The sequence below is a fragment of the Nicotiana sylvestris genome, chromosome 2 (genome assembly GCF_000393655.2).
Source record: "Nicotiana sylvestris chromosome 2, ASM39365v2, whole genome shotgun sequence".
Classification (NCBI taxonomy): Eukaryota; Viridiplantae; Streptophyta; class Magnoliopsida; order Solanales; family Solanaceae; genus Nicotiana; species Nicotiana sylvestris.
Window position 1 is genome coordinate 118,768,356 of NC_091058.1, and position 13,445 is coordinate 118,781,800.

Genomic DNA, 13,445 nt, shown 5'->3' on the forward strand with positions numbered 1-13,445 from the left:
TATCAATCTTATGTTAATTCTCTTGTTTAGGCTAATTCATGGCTAACTTAGAATGCCCAATCATCGAGGTTCCTGTTTGACTCTACTTTGTGAATTTATATTTAATCATAGAACTAGTCCATAATTCTATCAATTTCAAACTAATTAGTATGATTTACTCGTCTAAAATTAAACCTATCCGTGCTTAAACCAAACCCTTATAGCCTTGTTATATCCATAGTAATTGTGTGTGTGTCTATATATATATATGAGAAAATTGATATTGAATTCTTTTGTACTACCTAAATTGTATAAATGCGGTGAAATAATTCAACAGATTGGGAAGAAGGTTAACCTCTTGGGTCGAAGGAGAGCTTTAATACATTCAATTTCAACTCCCAATTCTTCTTAAGGCCTTTGCCCAAAGCTTTCTTCTTCTTCTTCTTCTTCTTCTTCTTCTTCTTCTTCTTCTTCTTCTTCTTCTTCTTCTTCTCTTTACCCCTTCTTCTTTTCTCTGTTCGTTTTTTATTTTGTTTGTTGCTGCCGATTTGTTTCTGTGGCTTTTTGCTTCAGAAGGGTTTTTGAAAGCTTTTGTTGAAAGCTTTGTTGTTTTACCTCTTTTCATTCCTTTCTAATGGGTTTCGGCCCCTTTTTCATGAATTCCCTCCTTTTCTTTATAGATTGTTTCTTATATTATTATTATTATTATGACCATATACACCCTTATTAGAAATATAGGGTATTGCATTCTCCTCGCCTTATGAAATTCGGTCCCCGAATTTAACTCAAGTACGTACCTATAGACTGAAACAAATGGAGATACTTCACTTGCATAACCTTTTCTACTTCCCATGTAGTTTCTTCAACAGTATGATTTCTCCATATAACTTTAACAAACACAATTTCTTTTGACTGTAGTTTTCTTGTTTGTCTATCAACAATAGCCATTGGCTCCTCCTCGTAAGACAACCTCTCATTGAGTGGTATAATCAGTGTTTCAATCACCTGAGATGAGTCTGATATACATTTTCTTATCATTGAGACGTAAAACACTGGATGAATAAAGGACAACTTAGGAGGAAGTGCCAAACGATAAGCCACAACTCCCACTTGGTCTAGTATCTCATACGATCCTATAAACCTGGGGCTCAACTTGCCTCTTTTCCCAAACGGCATCACACCTTTCATAAGGGAGACTCGTAGGAACACTTTGTCCCCAATTGTGATCTCTTCTTCTCTTATCAGTATAAGACTTTTGTCTACTTTGAGCTGTAAGCAATCTCTATCTGATCAACAGGACCTTGTCCATAACTTCTTATACTAGGTTGGGTCCCAATAAATTAGTCTCACCAGCTTCAAACCATCCTATAGGAGAACGACATCTTCTACCATACAATGCTTCGTACGGTGCCATTTGAATACTGGACTGGAAGTAATTGTTGTAAGCAAATTCAGCTAAAGGTAGATAAGCATCCCAACTACCACTAAACTCAAGAATGCAAGCTCTCAACATATCCTCTAAGATCTGTATAGTACGTTCAGACTGCCCGTCTGTCTGTGGATGAAATGCAGTACTAAGTTCTACTCATGTACCCAATGCTTCTTGAAAAAATTTCCAAAAGAGTGAGGTAAATTGTGATCCTCTATTAGAGATGATGGATATTAGAACTTCGTGAAGTCGAACAATTTCGTTCATAAATATCTGTGCATACCTGACTCCACCATATGTAGTCTTCACCGGTAAAAAGTGTGCTGATTTCGTCAATCCATCTATAATCATCCATACCGAGTCATAACCTTTAAGGATTCGTGGTAGCCCGGTGACAAAATCCATAGTAATTCTTTCCCATTTCCACTCTGGAATCTCAATTTGTTGTAGTAGTCCTGCGGGTCGCTGATGCTCAGCCTTGACTTGCTGACAAGTCAAACAACTAGAAACAAAGTTAGCAACATCTTTCTTCATACCTTTCCACCAATAAAATTGCTTCAGGTCATGGTACATCTTTGTGGATCCAGGATGTACAGTGTATTTAGAGTTGTGGGGTTCTTCAAGAACAACATGTCTCAACCTATCTACGTCTGCTACACATAGCCTGTCACCCATTCGAAGAACAACATTACTTTCAACAATCATATCCTTGCTTTTACCAGCTAAAACCTCATATTGTATTTACATAATCGTTCATCCTCATATTGGGTGGCCTTAATGCGCTCAACTAATGAAGACTTAGCCTGAGCCCAAGCCAATAATGCCTCTGAATTTCTGACACTAAATCTGATACCTGTATCTTCTAGTCTCTAAATATCTTTGGCCAAAAGTCTCTTTGCAAGGGTTATATGTGCCAAACTCTCCATAGATTTTCTACTCAATGCATCAGCCACCACATTGGCTTTTCCAGGATGATATAAAATAGAACAATCATAGTCTTTGAGTAGTTCCATCCAGCGACGCTGCCGAAGAGTTAGATCTCTCTGCTGAAAGATATATTTCAGACTTTTATGGTAAGTATAAATCTCACAAGTTTCGTTGTGTAGATAATGTCTTCAAATTTTTAGAGCAAATACCACTGTAGCCATCTCCAAATCATGTGTAGGATACTTTTGCTCGTGCTTTTTCAATTGTCTTGAAGCATAAGCTATAACACGACCATTTTGCATGAGAACACATCCTAATCCCACCCTTGAGGCATCACAGAATACTGTAAATCCTCCAGAACCTGATGGTAAGGCTAATATTGGTGCAGTTGTCAAACATGTTTTGAGTTTTTGAAAGCTCTACTCACATTCCTTCATCCATTGAAACTTTGCATTTTTCTGTGTTAGCTTGGTCAGTGGCACTGCTATTCTGGAGAAATCCTGCACAAAATGCCTGTAATAGCCTGCTAAGCCTAAAAAGCTGCGAATCTCTGTAGGAGAAGTAGGTCTGGGCTAGTTCTACATAGCTTCGGTCTTCTTAGGATCTACCACAATTCCATCTTTGGACATAACATGTCCCAGAAATGCTACCGAGTCTAGCCAGAATTCACACTTCGAGAACTTAGCATAAAGCCGATGTTCTCGCAATGTCTGTAACACTGTCTTGAGATTATTCTCGTGTTCTCCTTGGCTACGAGAATATATCAGGATATCATCAATAAATACTATTACAAAGCTATCCAAAAATGGCTTGAACACTCTATTCATTAAATCCATGAATGTAGCTGGAGCATTTGTCAGTCCAAAAGGCATCACAAGAAACTCATAGTTCCCGTATCGAGTTCTAAAAGCAGTCTTAGAAATATTTTCATCTTTGATTCTAAGTTGATGATAACCAGAACGGAGGTCAATCTTTGAAAAGTGGGTAGCTCATTGTAACATGTCATCTATACGAGGAAAAGGATATTTATTGCATATTCTTATCTTGTTCAACTGCCTGTAGTCAATGCACATTCTCAGGGATCCGTCTTTCTTCTTTACGAACAGTACTGGTGCACCCCATGGCGATACACTAGGTCTAATAAAACCCTTATCTAACAAATTTTGTAATTGTTTCTTTAGTGGTGCCATTCGATATGGGGGTATCGATATGGGTTGTGTGTCAAGTAGCAAATCAATACCAAAGTCTATTTCTCGTACTGGAGGCAATCCTGGTAAATCCTCCGGAAATACATCAGAAAATTCTCTCACTACTGATAAATTTTCTATACTAACTGTTTTCTTTCTTGTATCATTTACAATAGCTAAGAGACCCAAGCAACCTTTCTTCAGAAGTCGTTGAGCCTTCATAAAAGATACAATTTTGCAAGTCTCTGAGACCTGACTCCTTCTTAGAATAAAACTGGGTTCATTTGGTATCTCAAACTTAACTATCTTTGCATGACAATCGACTATAGCATAGCAAGAAGATAACCAATCCATTCCCATCAACATGTCAAAGTCAATCATATCAAGTACAATAAGGTCAGCTAGAGTATCTCTACCCTCAACCCGAATCTGATAAGTAGATACACGTATTCAGCTAATAGAGACTCTCCAACAGGAGTAGCAACTAGAAAAGGATCATTCAATAGCTCAGGTTGTCTACTAAATCTCAAAGCAAAGTACAAGGACACATAGGAGTGAGTAGATCCCGGATCAATCAATGCAAGTGCATCAAATGAACAGACAGAAAGAATACATGTAACCACTGCATTCGAGGCCTGAGCATCCTATCTACTAAATGCAAAAACTCTCGCCTGACCTCTACCATCATTGCCTTGTCCTTGATTCATAGTAGCATGGTCTCCAATACCTCGACCTCTATTTCCTGTACCTGTAGCACCTGAAGTATTACGAGTAGTATGAGTCGGTGCAGCTGACTGAATAGAAGCCTGGTTGAAATTTCTCGAAGGCTGAGGGCAATCCCTCAAGTGATGTCCCAACTGGCCACACCGAAGGCACTCTCCAGTTAAAACACGACATTGGCCCAAATGTAATCTACCACAAGTCTGGCAGATTGGAGTAGTGGCATATATTTGCCCAGAATTACGATGTCCAGAAGATGATGGTCCCCTATTACCTTTTCTATAATGTGGTCTGTATGTGGACTGTGAAGACATGTGTGTCCCTGTCTGACAACCCTGTTGTTGTTGTTGTCCCTGATTTCCTGGTCTTCTATTTTCACTAAAACCACCACTGAGAACCCCTCCTGTCTTTGCCTTCTTACGTAAATCACTAGTTGCACGCTCCTCACGTCCCTTGTTTTCAATCTTTCTAGCAAGGTCAACTATATCATAGTAGGATAAAGTCTTCATCTGTGGGGCTACTGCAGTGTATAGACGACCAACCAATCTATCAACAAACCTCTGAACTTGAGCTTCTTCGGTAGGCACTAAGTGAGGAGCATATATAGCCAGCTTACAAAACTTAGTGTTATATGTTGACATATCCATATCTGGAGTCTGAACCAATCTCTCAAAGTCTCTAGCATATTGTTGCATCAGACTATTTGGAAGAAAATGGTTCTTGAACAACTTAGTGAACTCGTCCCATGTTAGTGGTGGTGCTCCTGCTGGCATTCCTAGTAATACCGTTTCATACCATGTGTTTGCCATATCCTCTAGTTTGTATGCTGCGAGCTCCGTGACTCTCTTACTAGAACATCCAAGAGCACATAATGCCTTAAACTTTGAGGATCTGCTGAATTATCGGAACCTGTGAATTTTGGTGATTTCAATTTCAGGAACTCGTGTAGGGATACTTCTTTATTCCCGAAAGGCTGAGTCTGTGTAGGTGCCTGTGTCTGTAAGGTAGCCTGAGGAGCTGAACTTCCGCCCTGCGTAGGCACCAATGCCTCTAACACATTCAATAACCTTGCCACTACATCTGTAGGTAAGGCAGTTGGCACTGGTGGTGGAGCATTCTGAACTCCTTGCTCTTGCATTTGATTTGTCATAATAGCTTGGTTTGACCCATGTTCCCAACTTGAGGTTGAGGAGAAGTCTGTCTTCTAGTTTGATGAACCCCAACTTGACCGCCACCCCGGGTAGCACCACGTCCAGCACCACATCCAGCAGATGAGGGTGTGCGTGTCCTATCCATCCGCGAAAGAATTATTCCAAAGTCAATCTCAAGTTATTTCAATGCATGATCAAAGAATGAAAGAAGGGAAAACATTCCTAGATATCCAGTAGCCTCAAGATCATAAGTATGGGCGCCTACATACCCATGAATAAGACTCTACTAAACATTGCTCTATGCCTCAGGACTTAAAGCCTAAGCTCTGATACTAACTTTGTCACGACTCAATTTAGGATCATGACTGGTACCTAGGAGCAAGTGCCCCCAAGTAAGCCTCATCGGTATTTTACAGAAAACCGGACAGAGTTTCCCCTGTTTTTGGACTATCCCAAAACTTTCCCTGTCTCAATCAGCAACCAAACATCCTAATATCATACCAAACAATTGACAACTTATCAATTTACTAAAACAGAAGTCTCCACTATTACTAATCAACCCACTAGCAACCAGAAATACTAATTATCTCCAACTTTGATACTACAGAACGATACTCAACATAAGACTAATAGCAAAAATAATACTCATGACATTAAAATAATGACTATGGAGCGACTCTAAGAATTCAAAGAAAAGACCATAACAATTGATAAAAATCTCCTCCCACGCGAACAAGTGCGAGGCTCACCAAAAATTATCAATCTGTGCGCTATAATTAACGAAATCCTCGCCTGCGTCAACTGCTATCTCTATAAAAAAATTTAGCAGGGAATGAGTCGCTAGCTCAGTGAGTAATACCACTTAACCACGACCGTTTTTATTTGGGGACAAGTCAGAAACATGCTAGTATCTCAAAGAGAAAATATATAAATATGCCCTTTCAGAAACAATAAATAATTTTCAGTCTCATCACACTTTCTTGTAGTAAAATATAATTAACAATTCAGTAATAAGCTCAGTAACCAGTGTATACTATCAGTATTCACATTTTGGGAGGTTTCAATGAATGGATCATGTAATCGGTATAACTGTGGACTTCTTCGCAAGAAGTCAAATATAACGGTAGTCCCTACTCGAGGGAAGTCTGTAACGGTATGCTAGTTCTACCTTCCCACTAGCGAGGGCTATAACAGTAATCGGTAATTACAAGGTGCACCAGGTCAAACGAACCCGCCATTAGCTACGAGATCCTTCAATGTCTACTCCATCTATACTTATCTCTGTAATCCGTATATACTCGTAGAAACTATTTTAAAACAATATAGGGAATTTAGGTTCTTATAAAATCATATAATTTCCTTTCGATAACAGTAAATTCAAGTAACGGCAAAACATATCTAGTGACATCAAGAATATTTAAAACAACGGTAATCATGTCAAATAACTATTCGGTCTCATATCGAGTAAAAAACTTGTCCCACATGCAACTCAAAATGATCAGTAACATATTCATATTAAAAATCATGTGTAAATCATGCAAGTTATGAAAATACAAATTGCAGTAAGATTACTACTCACAGTACTCGTGCCGAAATACCAAATGCTTCACCTTGAGCAATTCGTACAAATTCATCCAATTAATATATAATTACATAATATCAATCTCATGTTAATTCTCTTGTTTAGGATAATTCAAGGCTAACTTAGAATACCCAATCATCGGGGTTCCTGTTTGAGTCTACTTTGTGAATTTATATTTAATCATAGAACTAGTCCATAATTCTATCAATTTCAAACTAATTAGTATGATTTACTCCTCTAAAATTAGACCTATCCGTGCTTAAACCAAACCCTTATAGCCTTGTTATATCCATAGTAATTGTGTGTGTGTCTATATATATATATATAAATGAGAAAATTGATATTGAATTCTTTTGTACTACCTAAAATTGTATAAATGCGGTGAAATAATTCAACAAATTGGGGAAGAAGGTTAACCTCTTGGGTCGAAGGAGAGCTTTAATACATTTAATTTCAACTCCCAATTCTTCTTAAGGCCTTTGCCCAAAGCTTTCTTCTTCTTCTTCTTTTTTCCCCCCTTTTTCTTTTCTCTGTTCGTTTCTTATTTTGTTTGTTGCTGCCGATTTGTTTCCGTGGCTTTTTGCTTCAGAAGGGTTTTTGAAAGCTTTTGTTGAAAGCTTTGTTGTTTTACCTCTTTTCATTCCTTTCTAATGGGCTTCGGCCCCCTTTTCCTGAATTCCCTCCTTTTCTTTATAGACTGTTTCTTATTATTATTATTATTATTATTATTATTATTATTATTATTATTATTATTATTATGATGATGATGATGATGATGACCATAAAAACCCTTATTAGAAATATAGGGTATTACACTCAAGAAAACCAAACTATAATGAGAGGCCTTAAACTTTCTTTTATTTTATTTAAAAATAGTTAGCATTCTAGCTTTTGTAGATGCAAAGTCATTAATTATGTCTTTTCCATTAATAATACAAGTAATCTATTTAATCTCTCTCTTGAATCATTTTTTATCTTATGTAAGTTTTTATCAATTTTAATTTTCTTCTTTTCACTGAGGAAAGTAAACCATTACATGAATTGTTAAAATTATTCTATAAGCAATATAAGCCTATAGAAAGAATCAAGGTTAAAAGCAATATTTTTTCTATCTCAATACGCACATTTCAAAATTGCAAATTATTTTTCTCTATATTTTTAGGGGGAAAAGAAATCAGACATCTTAATGGTCTATTGGCAACATCAATATATATGTATTTTGATGGTAAAATTTTGCTAACTGAACTAGCTGCAATCAGTATATTATACGAAATAATCATATTCGATAAAAACTCAAAAATTTCAAGCTCATATGTTTAACAAATAGCTTCATTTTTAAGTTTTGAATCCTAACAAGCTTCTATTAATTTTAATAAAATATCTTGTATTTGTGGAGCTTGAAATCTTATGCTTTAATACTTTTGATACAACTTTCCGACATGTTTGAGATAATATTTTATGAGTTAGGTTGGATGCACTATCTTGTAAAACATTTCATCACTTATTAGAAGAAGAAAAATAGTGGATATATACGTTGTACTATTTCAAAAATTTATATAGCTTTTGTACAAGAATTAACCATGTCGCATAATACCAATTTAATTATAACAGTTTTTATAAAAGAATATATATCTATATCTATATTATATTAATATTAAAAGCACGAAGGTCCTTAGCGAAATGTCGTTCGTCCTTTTTACCCCTTTAAAATGGAATTTATACTAGACAAAATAGTTATTTAATTATTTTCCTAATATGTAGGAATTATTTTCTCTTTATTTAAGAATAGTCATTTAATTATTCTCCTAATATTTAGAACTTTAATTTTAACTCCTTCCAATTCTAGAATTCCTTCTTTTAAGTTTAGGTAAAAAAATAATATTTCGAACTCTTTTTGGGATTGGGAGTCTTTATAAGGAAAAGACACATTGAATCAATGAAGTAAAACTATGAGGAATAGACGAAGAGGTATTTGACCAATTTCAATTCTTTTTTCTATGAAAAACTGTAACGACCCGGCCGGTCGTTTTAAGAATTAACGCCCTGAACCCCTATTAACTGCATTCTCCGTATTTGTGTCTGCTATTGTGAGTTACCGGGAGGATTTATTTGGAGTTTCGGAGAGTTTTGGGACACTTAGTCCCTAAATGAGAGCTTAAGTTTTGGAATTTGGACCGTAGTTGGAGCAGTATGAAGACGACCTCGGAATGAAATTCCGTCGATTCCGTTAGCTCCAGTGGGTGATTTCGGGCTCAGAAGCATGTTCGGATTGTTTTTTGGAGGTCCGTAGCTTATTTAGGCTTGAAATGCCGAAAGTTAAATTTTTAAAGTTTCTGGTTCGATTGCGAGATTTTGATATTGAGGTTGGAATAAAATTCCGAAAGTTGGAGTAACTCTGTAGTGTTGAATGTGACATGTGTACAAAATTTCAGGTCATTCAGACGAGGTTTGATAGATTTTTTGATCGAAAGTGAAATTTGAAAGTTTTGGAAATTCTTAGGCTTGGATTGGAGAGTGAATTGTGGTTTTAGCGTTGTTTGATGTGATTCAAGGATTGGAATATGTTCGTATGATGTTTTAGGATTGGTTGGCATATTTGGTTGAGGTCTCAGGGGCCTCGGGTGAGTTTTGGGTGCTTAACAGAAGTTGAATTGGACTTAGGAAAATTTGGAGTTTGGTTGAACCTGTCATAAATGCACTTGCGTGAAAGTGACCACAAGTGTGACACCGCAGATGTGCTTGGAGGACCGCTGGTGCGGTCTGAGGCATTTTAGGATTAGCCGGAGATGAAGCTCAGGCACTGCAGAAGCGACACCGCATCTGCGCAAAGGAGATCGCAGGTGCGGAAGTTTGCTATTTAATGAATTGTCACAATGCGACTTTTGTTCCGCATAAATGGGACCGCATGTGCGGTCGCATGGCTGCAGAAGCGGATTTGCTGGGCAGAAATAAGGTATTTCAAGGGTTTGAAATCAAAAGTTAGAAAATCGATTTGGAGCTCAGGTGAGGGCGATTTTGGGAGGATTTTGAAGAGGAAATCAGTGGGTAACGATTCCTAATCCCTTTCTAGTTGTATTCCTATAATCTAATCTTAGTTTTGTCATTTAATTTCGGATTTGGGATGAAAAATTGAGGAAAAGTGGAGAAATGTTCTTAGGCCTAATTTTGGGATTTTGATCTAGATTTTGATGTCAGATTGGAATAATTTTGGCATAAATGAGCTCGTGAGAGTATGAGGATTTTGAATTTGTAAATTTTATCCGATTCCGAGATATGGGCCCGGGGGGAGGGGGCGTTTTGGTTATTTTTCCTAATTTTGCGTATCAGCTTAGAATTAATTAGTGGAATCAGTTACTTGAAGTTGTATTTACATTGTGCAATTGATTTGAATAGATTTGGGCTATTTGGAGTCGAGTAATCGTGGCAAGAGCGTGATTTTGGATTGATTTTGAGCTGGTTCGATTTAAGTGGTTTGTCTAACCTTGTGGGGGGGGGGGGGGCTCCCCTTAGGATTTGCTATAGTTGATATTTGAAATGCCTTGTACGTGAGATGACGAATGTGTACTTGTGCTAATTGTTGAAAATCCTATTTTCATTAAGTAACTTTAACTGTATTTCCTTTTCTGTTTATATTACTTGCAATTTAAGCATGTTGTTAGCTTAGGGAAGCATGTCTAATTGACTTAATTGCTTTACCTGCTCAAACTGCCTTATTTGAATTATGTGTAGTATGCTAAGTTAGAAATACCTGTTTTACCTTGGTATGAAATTTGAATTGAGTTGAGTATTTTTCGTGTTGCTGCTGTGTGTTTACTTTGGGACGGTATCCCGGGAGATCCCATTGCCTGTTTACTTTGGGACTACGGATTTTTATTTCGGTAGATCCCCTGTACATATATTGATTTGGACTGTAGTGCGGGATTCCGAGAGATCCGTAGCACGTATATTGAGGATACTAAGAGATCTTCGGGATACCGAGAGATCCCAAACACATATATTGAGGATACTAAGAGATCCTCGGGATACCGATAGATTTTCAGCACATATATTAAGGATACTAAGAGATCCTCGGGATACCGAGAGATCCCCAACACACATATTGAGGATACTAAGAGATCCTCGGGATACTGAGAGATCCTCGGTCCTTATCTCTAGGTTGAGCTGTATTCCTTTTGTGATTATTTTGTCTCTGTTATAGTTGTTGTTATTCTTATTATCATGTGTTACTTCATACTGTTAGCATTTAATTATATTGTCGTATTCCATACTGTTTTACCTCATTTTTTCAGCTATAATCAGTAGGGCCCTGATCTTCCTCATCACTACTCAATCGAGGTTAGGCTTGGCACTTACTGAGTACCACTGTGGTGTACTCGTGCCCTTTCTACGCATGTTTTTCATATGCAGATCCAGGTACTTCGACTCAGCCCTACTACCCTTGAGATGAGGTGATTCTCTAGAGACTTTGAGGTATATCTACCGCATCCTCAGACCGAGGAGTCCCTTTCCATTCTCTCTTATAGTAGTAGCCCTTATGTATTTACTTTTGTTTAGACATTCTGGAGATAGACCCTTGTAGTTATTCAACAGCTTGTGATTTCATGTGATTCCGAATTTTGGGAAGTTGTTCAGTTTTTGAGATCTTGTATTAGTATATGCCGAGCGGCATCTTAAACGTTTCTATATTTGCTATTCTTCAGTTTTTATTAGTTTTTTTCGCATTTCTATTTCGTTTTCCGCAATTTGTTAGGCTTACCTAGTCGTAGAGACTAGGTGCCGTCACGATAGTTCACGGATGGCGAACTTGTGTCGTAACAAGTTGGTATCAGAGCTCTAGGTTCATAGGAGTCTTGAATCACTTGCCGGTTTATTAGAGTCTCGTGGATTGATACGGAGACGTCTGTACTTATCTACGAGAGGCTATGTAACTATTAGTAAAATTCCACTTTATTTGATTTCCTTGTCGTGCGAGATTTTTGATATCACAATCCTAAACCTCTGTCTTCCATTCTCTCACAGATGGTGAGGATACGTGCTACCAGAGGTGGCTAGACACCCGTGCCCCCTGCGAGAGCCATCAGAGGTCGGGGCCGGGGTAGAGGCCGAGGACATGCGCGGTGTGGCCAGAGCACCTGCACGAGCTGCTACAGAGGAGCCACCAGCAGTTCTAGCTGGAGCCTAGGCGCCTGATACGCCTATTGCTACTACTACTCCAGCACTTCAGAAGACCTTTACACAGTTCCTGAGCATGTTTGGTACATTGGTTCAGGCGGGATTGATTCAGGTTGTACCAACTACTTCATAGATCGGGGAAGGGACCCAGACTTCCGCCGCCCCCACTCCAGAGCAGCGAGTTCGCATTGGTCAGGTTCCAGGTATCATGGCGACACAGTCTATGGTCCTAGTTCAACGAGTGGTGAGGATCTCTCGCCAAGTAGAGGACAGGTGGGTCTAGGAGAGAGAGGACAGACAAGGTCAGGAGAGAGAGTATAGGGAAGCGAGGAGACCTCGTAGACCGGAGAGACCCACTGGTCCTTATTTTGGAGGAAGAGTACGACATGCTAGAGGTTTTGTGGGTCAGCCAGCTCAGTTTGCGTCTCAGGCTTCACAAAGTGTTTCAGGTGTTCAGGGGTCTCAAAGTACCCGTACCGCACAATTCCCACTTCCACTTCAGCCGCGAGGTTGTTTTGAGTATGGTGACATACGCCATGTAGTAAGGTATTGCCCTAGACTAGGGAGGGGTGCACCTCCACAGACTTTTCAGCCACAGCGTGCCCCGCAGAGTTCTCAGGCTATGGTTACAGCTCCAGTTGCTACCCTACCTGTTCAGCCAGCTAGAGGTGGAGGTCGAGGAGGTAGAGGTCACCCTAGAGGGGGAAGCCAGGCCAGATATTATGCCCTTCCTGCCCGTACCGAGGTTGTCGCCTCTGATTCTGTCATCATATGTATTGTCCTGGTTTGTCATAGAGATAAATTGATTTTATTCGATCCAGGCTCCACTTATTCTTATATGTTTTCTTATTTTGACCCGTATTTGGGCGTATCTCGGGATTCTTTGAGTTCCCCTGGTTATGTTTCTACTCCTGTGGGAGATTCCCTTATTGTGGACCGCGTTTATCGGTCGTGTGTGGTTGCTCTTAGTAGTTTTGAGACCAGAGCCGATTTATTATTGCTTAGCATGGTAGATTTTGATGTTATCTTGGGCATGGACTGGTTGTCGCCCCATTATGCTATTCTTGATTGTCACACCAACATCGTGATGCTGGCTATGCCAGGTGTACCATGAGTAGAGTGGAGGGGTACCTTAGATCATACTTTTAGTAGAGTTATTTCATTCCTTAAGGCTCAGCGTATAGTTGAGAAGGGGTGTGACGCATATATAGCTTATGTGAGAGATGTCAGTATTGATACCCCTGCAGTCGATTCAGTCCCAGTAGTACGGGATTTTCCTGATGTGTTTCCAGCTGACC

At 38.8% G+C, this 13,445-nt stretch overlaps 2 protein-coding genes across 2 annotated transcripts; both read right to left on the minus strand.

Moving 5' to 3' along the window:
* Positions 1-329: 329 nt before the first annotated feature.
* Positions 330-2,113, minus strand: LOC138885476 (uncharacterized). Its single transcript, XM_070166428.1, has 4 exons — positions 1,692-2,113; positions 1,330-1,463; positions 777-1,265; positions 330-493 (listed from the first exon to the last, which is right to left on the minus strand). Exons 1-4 carry the CDS (start codon positions 2,111-2,113, stop codon positions 330-332), a joined length of 1,209 nt encoding a protein of 402 aa, XP_070022529.1.
* Positions 2,114-2,277: 164 nt separating this feature from the next.
* On the minus strand, positions 2,278-5,051 carry LOC104241225 (uncharacterized). The gene is made up of 6 exons (XM_070166429.1): positions 4,194-5,051; positions 3,392-3,951; positions 2,944-3,274; positions 2,763-2,835; positions 2,545-2,696; positions 2,278-2,454 (listed from the first exon to the last, which is right to left on the minus strand). The coding sequence occupies exons 1-6, from the start codon at positions 5,049-5,051 to the stop codon at positions 2,278-2,280; spliced, it is 2,151 nt and encodes a 716-aa protein (XP_070022530.1).
* Positions 5,052-13,445: the final 8,394 nt, after the last annotated feature.